At 36.5% G+C, this 24,158-nt stretch overlaps 2 protein-coding genes across 2 annotated transcripts in view; one reads left to right on the top strand and one right to left on the bottom strand.

The window, feature by feature from the left end:
- The first annotated feature begins 408 nt into the window (after window positions 1-408).
- Window positions 409-2,380, top strand: LOC136264880 (zinc finger MYM-type protein 1-like). The gene is made up of 3 exons (XM_066059644.1): window positions 409-634; window positions 683-1,881; window positions 1,931-2,380. Exons 1-3 carry the CDS (start codon window positions 409-411, stop codon window positions 2,378-2,380), a joined length of 1,875 nt encoding a protein of 624 aa, XP_065915716.1.
- A 3,778-nt stretch (window positions 2,381-6,158) lies between these two features.
- Window positions 6,159-24,158, bottom strand: part of LOC136263800 (uncharacterized) — a 99,659-nt gene continuing 81,659 nt past the window's right edge. Inside the window, exons 5-12 of the mRNA XM_066058424.1 lie at window positions 23,987-24,140; window positions 20,660-20,918; window positions 20,508-20,599; window positions 20,392-20,458; window positions 20,170-20,296; window positions 16,633-16,744; window positions 16,245-16,583; window positions 6,159-6,536 (exon numbers count right to left, since the gene is read on the bottom strand). Of these exons, the coding sequence (XP_065914496.1) occupies window positions 6,346-6,536; window positions 16,245-16,583; window positions 16,633-16,744; window positions 20,170-20,296; window positions 20,392-20,458; window positions 20,508-20,599; window positions 20,660-20,918; window positions 23,987-24,140 (1,341 nt within the window). The 3' untranslated portion in view covers window positions 6,159-6,345. The remainder of the gene's footprint in view (window positions 6,537-16,244; window positions 16,584-16,632; window positions 16,745-20,169; window positions 20,297-20,391; window positions 20,459-20,507; window positions 20,600-20,659; window positions 20,919-23,986; window positions 24,141-24,158) is intronic.

Raw genomic sequence — 24,158 nt, 5'->3', positions numbered from 1 at the left:
GAGTCAGTTGAGCATTTTAAAATATGTTTCTAGTAGTTGTGACTTGAATGAAGGTGAGTCAGGTACATCAGAATCAGATACAGAGAGTTATCCTGAGTCATCATGTGGACAAACTAGTGTACTGTCATCTGATTCACCTTGTTGTTCTCAGTCTATTGCAAATGCAGAAACAAATATTGATTTAAACGATCCTTCTTTACCTCTGCCAAGTAATATGAGACTGAAAGAAATGCACGTATCAGGAAAGGCCCTTACCAACCTTGACTGAATAATTACACTGTAACAAGACACAATGGAAAGGCAAGAAGTTTCTGTCAACGATGGTATGATTTTTATAACTGGTTGGAATATTCTCCTATCATCAACAAAATGTATTGCTTTTTTTGCCGTATATTTGCTCACAAAGTAATGGGCCCTGGTAATACAGGCACAATTGATCCAGCATTTGCGACAAATGGGACTCAAGCTCAACGATGGAAAAAAGCTAGAAGTGCTCTATCAAAGCACCAAAGTTGTTTCGTGCACAAACAATCTGCTTTGTTCCACGCCGATTTTCTAAAATATATTCCAATTAACCTTCAGTTGGATAAAGCTGCTGCAGAAAATGTTTCTAGGCTGGAAAAGCAGCAGGAATGTAATAGAAACATTTTGTATCATATAATAGATGTTGTGTTGCTTTTAGCAAAAACAGGTCATCCTTTACGTGGCCATTGGGAACACAGTGACTCAAACAATAAAGGATTGTTTTTAGAAGTTACAGAACTACTAGCAAAATATGATATCGTTTTAAAGAACCATTTTGAGAAAGGCCCACGAAATGCTATGTATACATCCATGACGATTCAAAATGACTTAATAGCTGTAATTTATGAAAACATGATCGCTCTTATTAAGGAAGAATTATCTGCAGCTAATTGCTTTAGTGTTATGATGGATGAGTCTAGTGATCTGAGTCATAAAGAACAGGTATCAGTTGTTGTAAGGTATGTAGATAAGGATTACATAATTCAGGAACGTTTAGTTGACATTGGACATACTGATAGCACAGACTCTGAAACTCTGTTTCAAATTTTACTAAAAAGCCTTTCTAAAGTTGGTTTAAACATTGACAAATTAATAGGCCAATGCTACGATGGAGCAAACAACATGCGTGGTGTAAATGCTGGAGTGCAGGCCAAAGTTAAAGCTGCTCAACCTAAAGCTATTTATAGTCACTGTTATGCCCACTGTGTTAATCTGGTACTTGTGGAAGCTATATCCACTAATCAGTATACCAGAAATTTTTTTGATGTGTTGCAAAATCTTTACAATTTCCTTGAAGCTAGTCCACATAGACACAGTAAACTTGAATCACTGATGCTTGAGTTAAAATCTAAACCACGGATTAAAAGTCTCAAAAAATTATCAGACCTCAAAAAATTATCAGACACAAGGTGGGCTTGTAGGAGTGATGCTATTCAAGCTGTATATGAAAACTTTACAACTATTAAAAAGGCATTAGAAGAAATTGAGGAGCAAAGCTTGGATGGCCGAGTTGCTGCAGATGCTGGTGGACTTGTGTTTTCAATAATGAAGTTTGAGTTCTGCATATGCCTTGTAGTTTTAAAGGATATTCTTTTCAAATGCCGCACTGTTAGTGATTATCTTCAAAGAGAAGATATTGATATAGTCAGTGCTTTACAAGTTGTAGATACAACAGTCAAAACCATAAAAGAAATGCGAAATGAAGCTAAGTTCAAGTTATTCTACGATGAAGCTACTGAATTTGCTGACAATGTCGGAATAGAGATTTCTGAGCCTAGAGCAAGAAAAATTAGTCATCATTTAGATGCAAATTGGTCTGTGGAGCATACACCTGCCACTTATCAAGACAGGCTGCGTGTTTGTTTCTTTTATGAAGTCTTAGATATAATTTTTAAATGAATTTCAGTCAAGGTTTAATCAAGAATCAAGAATTTACTTGTCATTGTTGGGGGATTTACAAAAACGAAAGCTTTCATCGGATTCTCTATTTGCTGAAATATCAGCTCATTTTTCATTGGATCTAGCTTCCTTAAAATATGAAAGCTCACTTTTTGTTAACGATTGTGCTATTGATGCCACAAAACCTTACAAAATGCTTAAACAGTTAGCAGAGCATAACAGAACAAATGTCTACATAGAACTAAAGTCTTTGTTAGTTAAACTGTGCACTATACCCTTTACAAGTGCTTCCTGTGAAAGAGCCTTTTCCAAACTTGTGTTACTTAAATCTAAACTCAGAACTACCATGTGTCAAGAGCGGTTAGTGGGTCTCATGCTGCCTTTTGTTGAACAAGATATTGCTGAGAAACTGAGTCCTCCAAATATTTTACAACAATTTGCAGGGAGTGGAAATTGAAGACTTGATTTTGGTTTTTAATTGTTAGCATTCTCAACCATTATTGTGAAATCAATCATACTGGAAGAGCCACAGCCTACAGGGCAAGGGATTAAAAACTCTATACAGCAAATCACAATACTATATTTTACAGTTTCACAATTTTGTATAATTGTACTAAGCATATATAGGAAAATTTACTGAAAATAACAGATTTGAATAGTGCCAATTATCAGCAATTACTCACAACCAATTAACTTGCCTACAGTAATTAAAAAATGGATAGGCTTGCATCTATTATGCCGGCATAATAGGGGATGAAAAGCGTAATTCTGGCATATTGGAGCATAATTCAGAGCATATTAAATGGGCAAATTTCCACCACACTAAGTATACCTTCTGCTATAACACTATTAACAGTCACAAAGTCAGTGGCTAACTTTTTTTGGATAGTGAATTGATTCTTGACAACCAGTAGAAAAATGCACTACAGTCTTACAGTGGCGGATCTAGAGGGGTTTCTGGGGTTTCGACAGAAACCCCCTTTTAAATTTAGCTCAGTGGCAGTTTAAATATATAAACATTGTTGCACTGACAATTTGTCATAGCAAACAACTATAATACCACTGTGTTTCAGTAGCATGCATGCAGTTGCACTTAACTGACACCATTTATAGCTATTAAACCCTCAGCAACACTTCACTTTTCATCTCTCACTGCATTAAAAACGATCGAGATACTCTAACAGAGCAGTCATGTAACTACTCTAATAGAACAATCAAAGCTACAGCTTGTAGTCACCAGCTTTGCCCTATAGTTAGCTATATAGCATTTATTTAAAGCATTGGATTTATTACAATTGGTAACTAAAAATAGCCTAAAATCCTATCTCAGAACTTCTAAAGTCTCAAAATTTTCTGGAGAAATGCCTTATTTAGCTACACCAACTTTCAGAAACCCCCTTTTAAAAATCCTAGATCCACCACTCTCTTAGCTACTACAAATTTATATCCAGTGCCCAACTCTGGTAGACTTGATAATAACTCAATGGAACAAATGTTTTCATTGTGGGTTTGAGTTTTATAGGACACATGCAGTCATAGCTTGGGCTTCAATCATCAAATTTGTATATTATATAAAGCATCTCATCATCTTATTTTGAATAAAATTTTTAATGTGATTGGCGAGCTTTAATAGTGAGCCACCCTATAAATGATAGTGTTTGTTCAACCGTGCATCCATTCCCAAAAGTATCATTACATACCAAATATGGACAGTTTCAAGCTAAGGCTCGCCCATGATGCTGTGTAGCATCCATCTAGTATAATGATTATATTGGAAGCTTGATTGGAAGACAATGCTACAATAGAAGCTGTGATGATAGTAAAGTTAGTGGTGAGTCAGTATAGCTGGTGAATGTCTAAAAATAGTGAAGTTTCTGCAGGTCTGAAGTGAGACTGGGGTTACTATCCAACCAGGAAAATTTCAAGATTTTCTTATAGAACAGTCAAACACTCTAATAGAACAGTCATCGCATCAACTAAGAGAATGAGAACCATTTAAGTGTTTATCCCCAGGAGGCTAATATGTTTGTGGCATGGTGCTGCAAATGCAAGTCACTTATTATACTGAGTAGTTGCTGTCCTTTGAATACTATTTGCTACAACTCAGAAGATCAATCAGAAACCATGCATAATATTTTATACATAATTATTTGCATACAAAGCTACAAAGATATTAGACAATAAAATCTTTATAGCTTCTGAGGGACAAAAGATATGTACCCCTGCTCTAATATGCCAACTAACTCTGCAGCACATCCAAATTTCAAGCCATTGCTATTATTTGTATGTCGCAGTTGAATTGACACTTCTCCATTTACATTCTATCATATGAAGAACTTCTCTACACAAAGAAAAATAATAATAAAAGCATAAAAGGCAAAAATTGGGGAAATGTCAAAAAGCACAATAGGCAAATTTTGGAGCATAATGGACTCAAGCCTAAAAATGGAGGTGTACAGCTCTAGCTATATCATTGTTTTACAGTTGTGCAGTGATATCTCTCTAATTTATATCTTTGTAATTTGACATCCTCACTAATCCAATACAATTTTCTTGTCCCAGTGAGTGTTAGACGTAAATACAGTATTATGAAAATTTCTGTTTAGTGTCACCTTTTATAGTACAAATAGCTACATGGTGCCTGTGCTATTATAAACTCTAAACCCATGCAATCTACTATTACCCAAGTATATACCTTTGCCAAGTGACTAGTTGCATGCAGGGGCAGAGGCGATACCTTTCTAGGGGGATGGGGTGTAGCTGCGTTTATCCAGGGAATGACATGCTTTAGCGTGCACAGCATTCCAATCTAGAGGGTCTGAGAAATTAAGCCCCCTGATAGTGATTTTAGCACTTTATCACAGTAGTGTAATAGGCTTATTTAATATTTACTTATATAAGGGTGGGGCCCGTGGGGGCATGCCCCCCTCCCTCCAGAAAATTTCTGATTGAATCTGAGACTTTAGTAGTCATCATTAATAATATATTTGTTTACTGTTGTATTAGGGTGACTGCTCTATTAGGGTATATAAATCTTGATGGAATTGCAGGTAGCTAACCATTTGTAGTTGTAAGAAATAGTTTTAGGACCATAACCTCTTTGATGGGCAAGATTTTAGAAAATTCAGCAAGGGGGGGGGCATTTTGGCTTATCATTGATGAACGGAGGGCAAAATAAAGTATCACAAATTGCTCTGGTTAAACAAGTAGGTGAAGCATGCTCCATCTAGGGGGTATGGGGGCATGCCCCCCCCCCCCCCCCCCTCCAAGGAAATTTACCTGTTGGGAGATCAAATTTGGAAGCAATTTTGTTAAAGATTTATGAAAATGCATGTTTCTTCTATCAACTATAAACTTGACTACAACTGAGTACTGTATCATACAGTATAGGATTATTGGTGTATTGTTGCAAATTGCATGGGTATTAGGCTTGCTAGACTGTAAGGGAGATATAGAGGAAAGCTGCCAGCATAAAATTACTGCTGAAGAGTTAGGTTCATTTGAAGAGTACTGTAGAGCCATAAATGGTGACCATTTTACAAAAAAACCCACTGATCTCTTCAGATATCGAAACCGAGTGGAAACATTTGGCATCACTGCTCAAGACAGCACGCACGTAAAGGACACCAGAAAGAGCTGAGCAGTCATGCAATGCTTGTGACTATGTTCCCAAATTTAAATGTGTTGGCTAACATTTGCTTAACCATTCCAGTTTCGACTGCTTCTGTGGAACGCAGTTTTTCACAAATGAAAATGATTAAAATCTAACTTAGAAATTGTATTGGGGGTGTGTGTGTGCCTCCTCCTAAAATAAACCCTGAATTGGGGGTTACAGCCTCCTGGTTGCATATGCAACAAATTGACACAAAGAACAAAGATGATATCTATAGTTCTTCTGTGGCTTGCGTAAACAAGAGCATTAAAAAGATTAATTTTTCATTCTAGGAAATGCTACATGATCTTCATATAATTAAAACTTTGGCATTTTTACCAAACCAACACATGCAGCCAATTACATTATAACGTTTCAAGTAAAAGGGCGGAGTGTACAGTGTGATGCCACACTAATTGCGCCACACTGTGGTGATAGTTGAGCTTGAACAGCTACCATTACTATGCTAACAGTTTCAATCGCTTACTTTGTATATGCTATATTTAGTATATTATATGGTGCAGCAGTAAATCACTATAACTAATATATATACTTAACTGGAAAGTTGATTGCATACTATAAGCACTGTTAGTCTAAGACTAATAAATTCAATTAAAAACAATAATGCATTGTCTTGTTAATATATAAATGTTAGTAAAAGCAAAAATTCTAGTAGCAACACACATGCAGTGTAAAATTGTGCTTGGTAAGAATCATCTGTATATCAATTTTTTTTAAACTACATAGTTAAGTGCAACTTAAAGTTCAAATCAAGCATCGTCTCCTCCATACATTATTCCATCATGATCAACATAGATACACAAGTACGCATCTTCAACAAATCTTCTCACTAATGTAGGTAGTTCCTTGGATGTGTACCTGGCTAAATCTTTAGTACCGTAGACCCATTCATTTAGTTCTGTAGTACAATTGGTAACTTGTGGGAGGTTATGTACATCATCTGTAAAAAAAAAAATACACGTATGTTATACTATATGGAAGGGGCCTCAAAGTTGAACTGATACAGAGAAACATCATGCATCTTTATAACATAACTACCTCATTATAGTGGCCATGATGTCACAAGGACCCAACAACAATTAACCTTCTTTCTAATGCCATCCCATTCTTTAGGAGAATTTTGGCCCCATTCTTGGCCCTTTAAAGGTTTCACTATGCAATTGGTAACATGTTAATTGTATGTGTAACACAGTGCTAGTCAGCTTTTCATATTATAAGTATAAGAAAAAATTAGGAATTTTAAATTAGAGTAGGGACAGTGTATAGTACTGCAATAAAAAGTACTGAAACAAGCTGGATCAGAGTAGTACGTAATGTCCAAATAAAACAATAAGAAGTGAATATCCCTACTGTGCTACAAATGCACAGTAGGGATATTCAATTTGGACATTACATACTACTCTGATCCAGCTTGTTTCAGTACTTTTTATTGCTGTACTATACACTGTCTCTACTCTAATTTAAAATTCCTATTTTTTTCTTATACTTGTTTGTGAACTTTTTTGCAAGCTCATGGCTACTAAATACCCTGGAAACCAGTCACAATATCATCAAGTACGGTAGTACTTAATAAGTAGGGATTGGTAAGAAATCACATGGCTTCGTAATTTTTCTCATTTTAAAAACAGCTTTGGAATAAGTTTTACCTGAAAAACCACCCGGAATACATTAGCACTGCTGTAATGATGCTGCAACTTAGCAAAAAGTCGAATGTTTTGATGTACACTGAATTTTAAAAATTTTGAAATTCACCTGGACTGCCTGCTTGCTGTAAGACCTGCTTACACTAGGTGTACGGCTCCAGAAATTTCAGACAGCCAAGGTAATGATGGCAGATTCACGAATCTGTTGTTCCAATTACGTTCTGTCTACTGCACCATGCTGTTTGCTTTCATCATTCATTAGCTTCTTTGTTCTTCTCGAAGATATTTAATAGTTGCAGAGCTTAACAGCTGTGGCATGCGCCACAACCCAAACATGTGATTGTAACGAAGTGTAAGTACGTGTGCGTGAGACGAGGGTGAACAGGTGTAGTACCCAAGGAGTTGTCTAATTAATGCTGGGTGGTAATTTTATTATATGTCTTACTAATTTAGCTCTTTTGCATGGTAGCTAGCTAATAATGCCTTTGAAGAGCGTATCCACCTCAGGGTCCAGACTTCTAAAAGCGAGGGTTCCACTCTTGATGCTGGACTCTCCAGCAATGTTTTACTGTTAAATCATCAACATTTAGGCCATTAGAAATGCAGCTGAAGCCTTTAACAGCTGCTATAATAGCTTTAAAAGACAAAACAATAATTATTTTTAGAGGTACTTATTGCGTACGAAGATAAAAGATAGTTGCTTCAAGTGATATTTACACTATGTGGAAAACAAAGAGTGTAATATAGCTAGCTAGACACAAAAAAGTAAACAAACTAGCTATTTAAAATATCAAAAATTTTAAAAGGAAGTAGGGATTGATTATACATGCTACAGAAAGTAAGGAAACAAGGTAAAAAATATCACAGCTGAAATGAGAAACGATCCAGCAATAAAAAGTAAGGAAACAAGATTAGACAACTACTTGCTAAAATGAGACGCACTTTAATGTCTACTTTTGGCTAACATCTTGAAATGAGACCATCAAATTAGCCAAAAGTAGGGATTAAAGTGCTTTAGCAAGTAGTCGTCTAATCTTGTTTCCTTACATTTTATTGCTGGATTGTTTCTTGTTTCAGCTGTAACATTTTTGAGCTTGTTTCCTTACTTTTTGTAGCACGTATAATCAATTCCTACTTCCTTTTAAAATTTTTAATTTTTTAAATAGCTATTATTATAGAGCTATATATTATGCAAGCAATCAACTAGCATAACACGTGTACCATGTACCACTATATAAATTGCTAAACTGTAGTAAGTTGGATTCACGTAACTAAACATAGTGTTGGTCACAGCAAAGAAATGTGTTTAGCTTGGCATTTAGAAACACAAGCAACTTTGCCAGTTGTATTGTATAGCTACCACTTGAATGCAACATCGCTACGTGCAAGCAATTAAGACTAGCCAATTAAGGGGCATGGCAGCCATTTCCATTGCGAGTCGTCATCCCTTTCTGTGAGGGATAAAGACATGGTTGCCACATTCCTTAATTGGCAAGTTGTTTAACAACTCGCACTTGCGTGTATACAGTATGTGGTAGCTACATTCTATCATAAAAGTTCAGGTGAAGCGCCATTTGTCAAAATTCTTTTCTCCAATTTTGTAATAGTGGGTTTTCACCAATTTTTTTTATTCTCAAATTTTTTACTATACGGTATCAACTGCCAACTTCGAAAACCACTGAGTCACATGTGTTCAAATAGTTTGGTGCTATGCCACGTGTATTCGAATAAGTTTGATGCAACGTACACCCGTACATGGATGGAAGCCCTACTGTAGTCTATTAACACTATCAGTGGAAAACTTTGACTGATGGCCATGGTAAAGAAGGATAAAAGGTAACACAATAGTGCACTCATTGTATGCTTATCAATATACCAAAGGTTTTTTTTTAAGTGAACTAGAAACGTTTCTGTGAAAGAAATTAGGGCTGTAGCTGTAGCCAGTTTTCCGCTATGCTTGACTAAAGGCGTCAGTCAGTCAGTCAGTCAGTCAGTCAGTCAGTCAGTCAGTCAGTCAGTCAGTCAGTCAGTCAGTCAGTCAGTCAGTCAGTCAGTCAGTCAGTCAGTCAGTCAGTCAGTCAGTCAGTCAGTCAGTCAGTCAGTCAGTCAGTCAGTCAGTCAGTCAGTCAGTCAGTCAGTCAGTCAGTCAGGCACAGATAGGCAGGCAGGCAGGCAAGGCAGGCAGGCAGTAGAAAATTCTGTTGAATTTATATTTTTTAAAATTCTGTAGCAACTTGACAGCAATGTATCAGGTTGGTCTGAAGACACTTTGAACTTAATTTTACCCAACCAATACTGTCATGATGTTGTGAGGAAAAATTGAGGCAAGTTGTTGGGTTATATTTAGTGTTGTGTGATACGGCAAATTTTGTATATTGCCTATCACGATTATTGCTCTCTTATTTTATCACGATACGACAATTTATCATGATAAAAGTTATCACGATATACAAATTGCAAGAAGTCATGGTAATAAATTGCTAGTATTTGAGTATAAACCATGTAAAATATTCCCTAACATGCACTTTCCTCTGCAAGTAAGTCTATTATAAAGAAATTGATACCGTCTTGAACATCATTCTCTGATGAAATTGCTACACCATCATATGTGACCATCTCAGTGAAAACCCGTCTAGTTCGCACAACCTCCAATTTTTTTTTTAATTTCTCAGCCTTATCTGCATTGTCCAAGGAATGGTTCACCAAAGTTTCAGCCTTCTGTGGTGAGCAATTTTGGAATTACAGCGCTAGAAAGGAAGAACAAGGAAATCAATTTTTACAGTGACTATACTAAAAATTAACTACAGGTGCTTGCAATTGCAGCCATAACTTCCGTTTAGATTAGTCTACAAAGTTGGAATTTGGCTTACAATGTTTACCATGGATTGACAGATCAACTAAGGTATAGATTTAGTCCTGCAGTCACTTGCACAAAGGCGTATGAAGGCGGTTTTGTTGAAGAAACAGCGACGATTTTGTTACGTCTACTGCATCATAAACAAATGCACGTGACACGCAAACCATTGGGGCTACAGAAATGAAACAACAATTTTTGAACTCTCCATAAGTAGGCAAATAAGATGGTATATAGCTTTAATTGATTTGAGTTTTCCTTCTTCGAGTACTGACCTGATAAAAACTCGTGTATTTTTTCTTGTAGTATGCGTAATTTTATGAATTATTTTTAAATTTCGATTTTCTCAATACGCATGCTTGTGTAAACTTAGAAGTGTTTTCGCTGAGTCAGTCACATATATCACGATATAACAATATTAAATTTTTTTTATCACGATTACGATATAAAAATTAATATATCACGATAATCGATATATTGCACGATATATTGCACGATATATTGCACATCACTAGTTATAATATATCACGGGCCATGCCCACACCTTCGCCGTCCCTACTATACAGTACTTTTGTACTGTATGATACTACAACAACATTTATTTATTATATATCGTACTGTATAGTAGGGACCACAAAGGAGTAGGTGTGGCCCACAAAATAACATCACCCAAAATCCAGCCTCAATTTTCCCAGACGACGATGATGCAGTATTGGTTAGGTACAACTAAGCCCAAACAAGCTTTCAGACCCAAACAAGCTTTCAGATTGACCCGAAACGCTTTCAACAAGTTGTTACGGAATTTTAAAATAAAATTATTTAGCAGAATTTTCTGCTGATTGAGTAAGTAACTGACCGATGCCTTCAGACAAGTGTAACTCGATAATGGCTAAGGCTACGGGCTTGATTTTTTCAGTATTCGACGTCGCTTCGGCCTGAGAGGTGCCTTTTGGCATACTGCAGTACGTACAATGCATTCTTTATGGACTTACCAGGTCCTCCTTTGTGTCCCATTCATCTTTGCTGACAGCAAGTGTCGATTAGGTGGTAGCATGTGCCTTCATAATGGAAATTGTCCGTATTTTTCGTAGTGGCTATTTTGATTGCAGAGGTGCTTTTCAAACAGTTCTTGATTCATACTGCTGCGTAACAGGTTGAACATAACCAACAACAAAGCGTAATGGATACTCCACATTTCAGACAATGACTGGTAGCTGGGGCGTGTGGCACCATTTCTTTCTTTTGGTATGCATGGATTGCAGAGGTGCTTTTCGAACAGTTCTGATTCGAAATGCTGTGTAACGGGTTGAACACAGCTGAAAACAAAGCATAATGGATACTTCACTTTTCAGATGATAATTGATATAGCCGGGGTTCGTCAGATGCGGCATGCGTGGCTTCACCAGTCATGATAATTATTTACAAAAAATGTTAACAAACAAGTACACAAAAATTGGAATTTTTAACTAGAATAGTGACCATAACACATCAATAAAAAGTACTGAAACAAGCTGGAGTAGTGCACAATATTAAATCACAGTAAAACAATAAGGGTTATATCCCTACTGTGCTCAAGATACCATAACGGAAATGCATAGTAGGGATATAACACTTCTTATTGTTTTACTGTGATTTAATATTGTGCACTACTCCAGCTTGTTTCAGTACTTTTTATCAATGTGCTATGGTCCCTACTCTAGTTGAAAATTCCAATTATTTCTGTGTATTTGTGCAGCATAAAGACACTTTTTTAGAGCAAGATAACCTATTAAACCATGTGTGCACCAACAGCCTGGCTGCTGTGGGTGAACTAATGGTTTCCTGAGACTATTTTCTGAAAAGTATGGGTATGTGTGAGTGCATGCATGTGTGTACCCACTGTATGTTTGTCTGCATGCACAAAACTAATTAATGGTAAAAGCAGCCATGCAGTAATTGACAAATAAAGCCTGAATGAAGCCTGTATAAACTTTCATACTGGTAAGCTTTGATCAGAGGTGATTTCATCTTGCTGAGTTTAAAAATGGGTATAGTGACTCTCTAAAGAGTTTCTGAATGGCCTTTTCATTGGGTTATACAGGTGTTCAATGACCGAGGTACCAAGCACTATAGGGCAGCAGGAATACATATCCCTTTCAAGTTAAAAAGCTTTGTCTAAAGAATTTGCGCAATAAAACACTATAGCCAGGCTATAAAACAGTAAAATGTAACTGGATCTGCAAGAACTCCACATATAAGTACATTATTCAAATTCCAATTTTCTTTATCTAGATAGCCAAAGGAATGGTCAACCAAAGTTTCAGCTCTAGAAGCCAAGAACTTTTGAAGTTACAGCACTACAAAGTGGCAATAGCAGAAAAATCAATCTGTACAGTGACAATATGGAAAATAAACTACAGGTGCTAAAAAACCCATTCACGGCTAAACTTCCTGGTGGATTATATAGGTCTCACCAAATTGTCAAGTATAACATACCTGTACACTAAAATACTTAGTAACCACCCATCGAAACATTTGATATAGACTTACAAACTTGGTTATATTGTTTACACAACACAAACCGCAAAGTAATTGCAACACAACAAAGATGAAAAAAACAATATAAATAGCATATACAAACAGTCGGGTACAAACAAAGCATGTACAAATCACTATAACAGTCTATTAAACAGTCCTACATCATCCGCTTACTGAGAAAAAAAACACTTGGACTGTTTTCTTCGGCTATTGTAGCAGATCAGAAACGATTCAGAGTACTCGAAAACACTAGTATCAACTTGAAGAAACACTTAACTCGACTCTGTTCACAAGAAAAGTTTTACCAGGTTATGTAACAAACCCACAATAGTGCACGAAAGATCCGGTTATCCCACAAACGGGACCTCTGTGTGCATGTGTGTTACAGTATAGGCGCATCGTGCTAACAAGTGCACAATACCAGTGTGAGCGTGTTGAAACTGTATTCAGTGAGTGTTTTATTAGAGCGATCTGCCATATGGTGGTTGCCGCCATAAATGGGTTAAACTAAAACAAGTACACAAAAAATTTTGGAATTTTCAACTAGAGTAGGGACCATATCACATCGATAAAAAGTACTGAAACAAGTCCAAGAATTAAGTGTTATATTCCTACTGTGCATTTCCGTTATGGTATCTTGAGCACAGTAGGGATATAACACTTCTTATTGTTTTACTGTGATTTAATATCATGGACTACTCCAACTTGTTTCAGTACTTTTTATCGATGTGATATGGTCCCTACTCTAATTGAAAATTCCAAATTTTTTCGTGTACTTGTTTGTTAACTTTTTTGTAAATAATTTTATTATGACTGGTACCCACGCATACCGCATTTGAAATGGTGCCATGTCAATTATCGTCTGAAAAGTGAAGTATCCATTACACTTGGTTGTTAGCTATGTTCAACCCGTTACATAGCAATATGAATCAAGAACTTTTCCGGAAGAACCTGTACAATCTATGCATATCAAAAAAAATGGTGCCGCGCACCCCAATTTTATTAATTATCGTCTGAAAAGTGAAGTATCCATTACACTTTGCTGTCGGCTATGTTCAACCTGTTACACAGTAATACGAATCAAAAACTGTTTGAAAAGCACCTTTGCAATCAAAATAGCCACTATGAAAAATACGGACGATTTCCGTTTCGAAGGGAAGCCACCACGTGCTCATGCTAAATCGAACACCTTTCCCTGTCAGCAAAAATGAATGGGACACAAGGAGGACACTGGTAAGTCCATACAGAATGCATTGTACGTATTGTGGTATGCCAAAAGGCACCAAGTGACGTCGAACAGTGAAAAAATCAAGCCCGTAGCCTTAGCCGTTATTGAGTTACGCTTGTCTGAAGGCATCAGTCAGTCAGTAGAGAATTCCGTCGAATAAAAAAATTTTAAAATTTCATAGCAACTTGTTGAGGGTTGATCTGAAAACTTGTTTGGGCTTAGTTTTACCTCACCAATACTGCCTCATTGTCGTCAGGGAAAATTGAGGCTGGTGTTTGAGTGATTTTATTTCGTGAGCCATGCCTACTCCTTTGTGGTCCCTACTATACAGTTACTATCGTACTGTATGATTAATGATCATAACTTACAAATACTCTCCTCTACCATGGTGCAACTTCCACCATCAGGTTCTCCATGAAAAGGCGAATCCATTGCTGGGTAGTTTTGTCTTCCTGGCCATTCTTACAGCCAGGCTGAAAAGTGAGAAAAAAAGATAGTGAACCGCTTGTCCAAGGCAAGGCAGAATAACGCTCATATCACCTGTCACCTTGGGAGTACTGACATGAAAAAGATTTTCAAACTCCTCTTGCAGTTTAGATGCTACCAAGATTTTTGCCGTTATCACCTTCCTTCATTGTGAAGCAAATTTCAAAAAAAAATATGGATTTGTTTACAAATATTTCAACCATTGCATTTATTGCATTCTACTTTAAAATTAAGCTTGCACTAACATATGGGACTCTTGTAGATCCGGTCACAAATAGTTGAAAAGATATTTTTATGATTCAATGTGGCACGTTTAATATTACCATTTTGGTTCTGCTGGTAGGAATGTTATTACTTTTATTCAAAAAACTCAATTGTTGCACATATTTGGTTTTGCGCTGTATCTCCATGGTATGTATATCAACAAGTACACAAAATATTTTGGAATTTTCAACTAGAGTAGGGACCATAACACATCGATAAAAGGTAGTGAAACAAACTGGAGTAGTGCATGATATTAAATCGCAGTAAAGCAATAAGAAGTGTTATATCCCTACTGTGCTTAAGTAAAAATGCACAGTAAGGATATAACACTTCATATTGTTTTACTGTGATTTAATATCATGGACTACTCCAGCTTGTTTCACTACTTTTTATCGATGTGCTATGGTCCTTACTCTAGTTGAAATTCCAATTTTTTGTGTACTTGTTTGCTAACGTTTTAATATAAATAATTATAATTATTATGACTGGTGAACCCACGCATACCGCATCTGAAATGGTGCCGCACGCCCCAGCTATATCAATTATTGTCTGAAATGTAAAGTATCCATTACGCTTCATTGTCAGCTATGTTCAACCTGTTACACAGCATTACGAATCAAGAACTGTTCAAAAAGCATCTCTGCAATCCACGCATACCGAAAGAAAGAAATGGTGGTGTGCGCCTCAGTTATATCAATTATCATCTGAAAAGTGAAGTATCCATTATGCTTCGTTGGCGGCTATGTTCAACTCGTTATACAGCAGTACAAATCAAGAGCTGTTCGAAAAACACCTCCGCAATCAAAGTGGCCACTATGTAAAATATGGATGACTTCCGTTTCGAAGAGAAGCCATCACATGCTACTGCCAATTCGACACTTTTCGCTGTCAGCAAAGATGAATGGGACACAAAGGAGGACACTGGTAAGTCTATGAAGAATACATTGTATGTACTGTGGTATGCCAAAAGGCACCTCTTGGGCCAAAGCAACGTCGAACAGTGAAAAAATCAAGCCTATAGTCTAAGCCATTACCAAGTTACGCTTGTCTGAAGGCATCAGTCAGTTACTTACCTACTCAGTCAGTCAGTAGAAAATTCTGTTAAAAATGTTTTTAAAAATTCCGTAGCAACTTGTTGAAAGTGTTTCGGGTCAATCTGAAAGCTTGCTTGGGCTTAGTTTTACCTAACCAATACTGCCCAATCATCATCTGGGAAAATTGAGGTTGGTTGTCGGATGATGTCATTTCGTGGATCACGCCTACTCGTTTGTGGTCCCTACTATGACAAATCTACAAACCTATTTTCAACTTATTCCTTTCCTTTGCATCCCTTATTAGGTGTGCAAAGTTTCAACTCAATTGGATAACATATTTATCAACTTTGCAAAGTGTGTGAAAAGACAAAAACAAAGTTTTAAAAAAAACTTGACTAATTGTCCCGATTATAAAGCATTTAAAATAAAATAACAACGAAATTCACTAAGAGTATTGTAGGTTGCTATAAAGACGTGTTTGGGCTTCATTGTAGTTAAATAACCAATATTGCCAGGATATCATGAAAGTCATCTATCTGACTCTGGCTTACAGCATCAAAACACTTACACTACATATATATGTTAATAGAAAGTGCTATTTCACATTACTATAGTATAATACCTGGTCGTTCAGCCATGCTATCAAAAAACACCCATTCATTTGTACCAGATCCTTCCAGTCTAGTAAAACACACATAATGGCTGGTTTCTATGCAAAGAACTGAGAGGAGTCGTAATCTACCAACATCATTGCCAGTGTCATCATTGCCAGCATCATTGCCTGGCTGTATTATGAGTGGTTTGTGATGTTGTCTATTTGGGTTACCATGCCACAGTGTTGTACAATCTTGGCAATAGAAATACGGTTTTGGTTTCAACTCTTCTTTACCACAATCTTCACACATCACTACTCCTGGTTTATTGCATACAAAGCATGGATAAACTTTGGCAGCCACAGCAACTATATCAGAACAATCATAAACATAGTACAAAATGGTTTTTCTCCTTACCATAACCTTCACATAAAGTTGTAACATCAAGTTCTAATGATGGAATTACTCCTCTAAAACTCTTAAACTGTTTTCCATAACGTGGAATTTGCAATAATAATCTTAAAGGATGCTATATAAGAAAAAAACAAATACATGTGTAGAATTTCTGTATTACATTTGCGTCAGAGTAATACATACATATATATATCATACAGTACGATAGTACTGTGTAGTAGGAACATCAAAGGTGTGGGGGTGATCTGTGATATAATATAACCCAAAAACCTACCGCAATTTTTCCTCACAACGACATGACAGTATCGGTTGGGTAAAACCAAACCCAAAAGTGTCTTCAGATCGACCCAAAACGTTTCCATCGAGCTGCTACAGAATTTTAAAAAAAATTGTAGCCAACAGAATTTTCTACTGCCTACCTGCCTGATGCCTTCAGTCAAGCGTAGCGGAAAACTGGCTACAGCTACAGCCCTAATTCTTTTATTACACGTCATAACGTAGCCCTGCTTCTTTTGTAAGCCACGCCCACTAATTGTCTATATAGACATGTGCTAAATTAAATGTGGATGTGTTACTATACGTCACAGCGTAGCAAACCCACTCACGTAATTTACTGTCTGTAGACATATGGTAGCCACACCCATTCATCAGTCTGTAGGTATGCACGAATCCACCTCCATTATATATTGTCTGCAGGCTTATGTAAAGCCACGCCCACTGATCAGTTGTTATTGTATGAGTCATAATCTAGTATAGTGCTGTGTTTAGTTTGGTGAAAAGCAGGCTATTTAGTGGTCATGAGCCATGAGCTTGCACAAACAAGTATAAGAAAAAATTAGGAATTTTAAATTAGAGTAGGAACAGTGTATAGTGCTGCAATAAAAAGTACTGAAACAAGCTGGATCGGAGTAGTATGTAATGTCCAAATACGGTAAAATAAGAAGTGAATATCCCTACTGTGTTACACTCTGTCCCTACTCTAATTTAAAATTCCTATTTTTTCTTATACTTGTATATATATATATATGGAGCTCACACTTAACTTCCATATTGGGACTTTTACCGTGAAGATTTTATTTTTGCGAACAGTGGCTTTCTTGTCTTCTTACCCTGTAACTCGATACGTATGATTGTGCCACCATCAAACAAAAACAAACTGCATATCCTTGAGAGGACCCCAAGACCGCTCACATAGTCCTTAGTCTCCTCATTGGAGCCATGCACCTACACATACTTCAGCTGCCACATGCCCATCATGTGACAATTTCCTGAGGTTTCAGGTACAACTTCTCTCATCTATATGCAGGTACTGTCAGTTAATTACAATCCTTTTGTAAACTTATAATTATATGCTATCGGTATAAGTTTTATGGTTTCAAGGGAGTAGCTAACTTTCAATGTTGATGACTTAGCTATTCTATATACCTAATCTATGACAGCTATAGCCCATCAGTTAACAGGTCATCAATGTAGGTCTCTGGTGGGATAGGTAACAAAACTTTTTTGACTGTTCTATTAGAGTATTTTACTACAGGTGACTGCTCTATTAGTGTTTCGATCATTTCGGAAGAATCCAACAATGCTGCAAAGAAGCATCGTGCTATAAAATCCAACCTTTATAATGGCATGATGACCTTTATCAGGCATTTTCCGCTGGTTGTTCCTATTTCTGCTTTCTGTTCCCGTTTTCCTAGAATTCTACTTACCCATTTTTTAAACCTTGAACAACTGGATTATACCTAGGGTAGTTGGAAAAGGCAGATACGGTCGGACGCGGACACAGACGCGGATATTTTTAAAGTATACTTTTACATTTACAGAACAGTTATTTTTCATACCTAACGTTGGTTTTACAGCAGCATTCGCTTCCAGACCCAGGGGTTGATCTTGTCATAGCGCTTATCCATTTATAAGTGCATGTGCGAAGGATAGACTAGCACCCCAGGTCCTTTAAACCCTCAACGCTTAGTATAAGTGCCTGCGCCTCATACTAAAAGGCGTAAGATTGTGGATTTGACCTGCTAAGTTAAGTTGCATCAGGCATACAAGCTATTCTCTACAATTATATAACTCTGTATTAAACCTTAGAGCATGTGTACAACACTATATGGTCTTCGGCATTCTGTGGAGTGCTGGTCTAGTCCTTCGCAAGTGCGCTTAAAAGGAAAAAGCACTATGACAAGATCGACGCCATGGTCTGGAAGCGAAGACTGCTGTAAAAACAACGTTAGGTATGAAAAATAACTGTTATATAAATGCAAAAGTGCTTTTTGAAAATGTCCGTGTCCGTGTCCACGTTCGGTCCAATTGTATCCGCCTTTTCCAACTACCCAGTTTTTATACACCTGTTTTTTGTAATACTGCCATAATGTCTGGACATTATGGCCTCACTGTGGGCATGTTTCATCCCATATTTAGAAGGTAACCAGACATGTGACAATGTTTGTAGGCAGGTGGTGATGTAGCCAGCTAACCAAACTATGTAAACAAGTTTGTGGTAATTTGTACCTGAGGTTTACTGAGCTACCATCGGTATTTTTTCTGTTACTTTAATACCAATGGCTTTTACATTAATACCATGATTTTAGTAATACCATGATAGTAAAAGTGTTTGCTATTTTTCAATACCGCCCAGCTCTAATGTCCATTGCTGTGCATATGCTGAAGTTGAACAATGTCCACTCTAATTGATCATCAGGTGTACGTACACATCATATGTAGCTGTCATGAGCCATACTTACCTTTCTTAACATAAACAGCTAGGCACTTTGAGTGGGTGATGCTATAGATTCTACCACCGCAAAAGTGTAACCGCGAATAAGTTTTTTTGCCCTCTACTGCGAAAGCTTCACCCATTGAAACTTTCCCCCTATACGGTATGCACCTATTTGAAAATGCTAGTAGCTTACTAGTTTCAACATCTTTCCATTAGGAACCAGCAAAGAAGGCTAAAGCCTGTGAATACAGGGAGTAAGAATCTTGACTTGACATTCACATTCTGTTGAATACAGAAAAAAGTGCAGACCAAGCGGTAACTTGATCTCCAGAACATGCAATCAACGCAGGTATTCACTAAGTTAGTTACAACTACTGTATTAACAAAAACTGTGCTTTTTTCTATACTAAAGTACCGGTATATTGTGCACTATCATCTACAGAATTGTACATGGTTAGTGTGATAAATTGAGCAGTAGAGTAATCCATTTTACCAAGCAACCCTAGGGCTCATTCAAAACAAAGTACTCAGACTTTTGTACCGTGACTATCAAATTTTTCAAGCAGTACGATAACTCCATAATAAATAGATGTTCTGCCTCCTCTGTAGTGTGCTATCAAATAAAATCTATGGACTGAGCTGTACACAATTGTTTACTCTGCTGATAATCAATGACACATGGTTGCAAGAAGATAGCACATTCTTTTAAAAAAACCCCAAACCCAGATGAGTCGAGTGACTATAAATGTAACAACTATGTAAACCTCTCTGCTGTAACTAAAACTTATGAACTTATTGATTTTGCTTGAAGTACATTTAATCACCTTTTTGAATGTTATTTGCTGTTCTTTGAACATGCCACAAAGTAATTCTTGAGTGCCTGGAATACGATTTGCATCAGGTTCCATAAACAACTGGACAAAAAACTCTTTGTCAGTGCCAAATGGTCTTCTACATGGAAAAAATGAAGTGACACATAATTAATTCTAATTAATAATAAGTTATCACAAGCTCTCCATTAAAATACAATACAATGTATACATTACTTGATCATTAAGAACGGCTCAACATTCAGCACATGTTTAAAAAGCAAATTAAGGAATTCTTCTGGATCTGTAAAAGAAGTATATAATTTAAAAAATACAAACATATTACCAAGTACCTTTCTCTTCACTTTTGAGCCCTTTCACTTGCTGTAATTTATCCAGTTCATTTCTTAGAACCATAATTGCTTCAAAGTGTATAACATAGTCTCTATATAATAGAAACACAATTACCACAACACAAATGTAGATGCCTATCAATTTCACTTACTGACGAAGTTTATTCACTATAATCAGAAGAGTTCTTTTAATTATTTTTCCAATTTCATCCGGAGAGTCTTTTAAAAACAAATCATCAAAAACAGTTGAATAGGCAAACAATCCAAAAAGTGTTGAATCAAGATAGCAGGAGTTCTGGTGACCTTGGATACCCTTCTTTATTCCAGTATGAATATATTCTATTATTTTAACTGGTGGCATAGCGAAAGTTTCTTTTCCAGAATTATCATTCCAGTGGAAAGGTCCCAAAGCTATGTATGTACGTAAGTGAACAAATAAATCACGCATAAGCATGCAAGTAATTTCAAAAATAGTTGTTATATAATATCTTGGTACAAATAGCATAGCACTGCTATGATCTTTCATGAAATTTTCACATAGTGGTGCCATATATGAAGCTTTTCTACTGTACACATCAACATGGTTAATAAAAGCCTGTGTACACAGATAACAGATGAATGCATAGTACATACGGATTTTTGGTCATCTACAAGTGGACAAAAGGATCACTATTGCAGATGAAATTTTGGGAGCAAAGGTGCTATTTTTTATTTCGTTTTTTCATATTGAAACATATTGTACACAATACAGTGAACACACATACACAGTGATACAAACAACTGTACAATGTACAAAGCTTTAATCATGTATAATGAATTTAAGACTTAACAGTAAGTACTGAGTAATGAAACTTATTTCAGGTTTTGGGCCAAAAACACAAGCATGTTTGCATGCTCTGGAAGTAAACAGGATCGTTTGGAGTTGATCACATGACCAGCAGCACTAAAAGCCAACTGAAGTTGCTGAGATACAGAGATACTTCCGTGCAAGTTTTGACAAGACAGGAAATTGACTAGAATATTAGTGGCAAATACTCACCATCATCGGCATGCTCTTCAACAATTTTAACATCTTCGTCATCTTCTAGCTCGTCCTTTAGGGTTTCACCGATATACACGTTGTCAGCCATGTCAGTGAACACGTGAGTCAATACCTGCTCACGTAAGCATTATCGTCATTAAAGTTTATGAATTATCGTTATCGCGATAATTTCGATAATCGAACATTTTCGATTATCGCACAGGCCTAATGTAGGGTCAATAGTACATTAAAAATTTATTAATTTAAAAGTGAAGTAGGGATGCAAGTGATAGGAAGTAATGAAACAAGGGTTTTATCAGGGGTTCCGCAGGGCAGTATCTTGGGTCCATTATTCTTTACTCGTTTCATTAATGATCTACCGAATTGCCTTCAGTTTTCCATTCCTTTTGTCTATGCTGATGATACCAAATGTCCAAGACAATGAAGTAGTTTGGACACAGCTGAAATTGACTTCCTTCAAAAAGATATAGACAATCTCTTCCACTGGAATGTTTCATCTGACTTTCTGACTTGTATTTTAACTTTACACATTTATAAATCTGGGTAAAACACAACATTGAGTTTACCTACAAAACAGACAACAAGCCCATAGCTGCTGTTGAAAGTATCAAAGATTTAGGAATAATATCACAGCACTTAACTTGGGATAGATACTATACAGGGGTGGATCTAGGATTTATAAAAGGGGGGGGGGGGGGCTAACTCAAGGTACTAATTTCTTGGGTAGAGGTGTGCAAAGCATGGAACTAGGGGGGTCTGGGGACATGCCCCCCCAGGAAATTTTGAAAAATAGATGCTAAAATACTGTAATTTGGAGACATTTCCAAATAAAATTCATAATATTTTCTGCCTGTAGATTATATATACTGCCTTTAGATTATAGGTATGGTTCTCTGAAGCATTTTGCTAATGGAAAAGTTTGAGTAGGTACAGACAACCAAGTACATGATGCACCCCTCTCACAATTGCACAACACTGAATAGGTGCATGTTAGAATAATAATGTTGAAAGTGGAAAATTTTGAAATTTGAACAATACAAGATTGAATCTGAGCATTTTCAATGGAAATTGTGTACCTGAATTAAGTATTGCCATACATATTAACTACACAAGTGGATGAATGAAGCCCTTTAAACAGACCAATGCACTTCATTGTATGTATAGGTGCAGGCAGATTTGGAAAAACTTCATATCAGAACCAACTACATGTTTCCAGTGAATGTTCTATTAGAGTAGTTAGCTGACTGCTCTATTAGAGTATCTCGATCTTGTACACCTCCAATGCTGATCCAGGCCCTTGTTACATAAACTTTAGCATAAATCCACTGATAATACCTTGGAAAGATGTTTATAAGGTGGTTTTATGAGTATTTGTATTATTAGTGATCATATAATTATGCTAAGACAAATTTCATTATAATTCCCAGCATATTGATCAAGTAAAGCCTAAATATGAAGGGGGGCTTCAGCCTCCAAAGCCCCCTCCTGGATCCGCCCCTGTTATAAGATGATATCAGGAAAGCCTATAAGATGCTTGGTTTAATGCATAGAAGTTTTTCAAGCAATGGGGCAATCATGACTAGAAGAAAGCTATACATCTCACTGATATGTTCTCAAGTGTGGAGACCTTTCTTAATCAAACATATTAATTTGTTAGAAAGAATAGAGACAAGCCACTAAATGGATTTTGAATGACTATCATGTGTCATACAGGCCTTGTCTAATGAGTCTACAGCTGTTACCATTAATGTATGTTTACTAACACAAGATTCAGTTCATCTCAAAAAAAGATCCACCATAATGTTCATCTAATATCGCACAGAATTTTTACTTTCACCGCTTACCACATTTATGGAAGTCTATGCCAAGAAAAGATTTATCTCTTCCTATTTGCACTATCAAAAGTAAACTCTATAACTACATGTGGGAACACTTTATCCAAAATTTTGATGATACTAATGTGCATTCTTTTCAATACAACTTCCCTTGTTGCCACGGTGTCACAGCATTGATGACACCCTTGCACAGAGAACTTACCTTTATTTTATTTTTGTATTTCCCCCTTTCTTTAGTTTTGAGTCCCTGGCAGCACTTGCCAGTGGCTCTCAGTACTTTTATTTGTACTGTCAAAGATTAATAATAATAATAAGTAATGAATGATAGTATTACAACAAAGCTTTGTGGGATAATCCCCAGTTTGGCATGTTACTACAAATATTTTGTTCAATGCCAAAGTAGGGATTATCCCACAGAGTTATGTTACGTGTATTATATTTATGTTGCTTTGTTTCACTTTGTTGGAATTTTACTATCTCAATTTTCTGTCATACTAAATCAAATTTCAAGTATTGTAACAACTCTTCACACAAATTGTGAACTTGTACTGTGATCATAATTTTGATTACTAGTGTAACTTGTCCACTCCTATTATACTTACGATTTGGCACATTATCCAAATGCTTTCCATGCTCAATAAACCGAGGGTCAGGTTGAAGTGCATCTAGACGTATAAACACTCCCCTGCCAGGCTTACACTGAAAATACTTATATCCATCATGCCATCCATCAGTAGCACCAGGGATATTGTCTTCCTATAATACATAAATAAA

Source organism: Dysidea avara, chromosome 8 (assembly GCF_963678975.1).
Source record: "Dysidea avara chromosome 8, odDysAvar1.4, whole genome shotgun sequence".
NCBI lineage: Eukaryota > Metazoa > Porifera > Demospongiae > Dictyoceratida > Dysideidae > Dysidea > Dysidea avara.
Note: the sequence above shows the minus strand (reverse complement) of the source record. Positions and strands in the feature narration are given on the sequence as shown.

Bases quoted from the DNA above. Each gene is read 5' to 3' on its own strand.
- LOC136264880 (XM_066059644.1), top strand. From the start codon at position 409: ATGGGCCCTGGTAATACAGGCACAATTGATCCAGCATTTGCGACAAAT. The intron at 635-682 runs GTAATAGAAACA...TGTTGCTTTTAG, and splicing joins GCTGGAAAAGCAGCAGGAAT to CAAAAACAGGTCATCCTTTA. The intron at 1,882-1,930 runs GTTTGTTTCTTT...AATGAATTTCAG, and splicing joins CTTATCAAGACAGGCTGCGT to TCAAGGTTTAATCAAGAATC.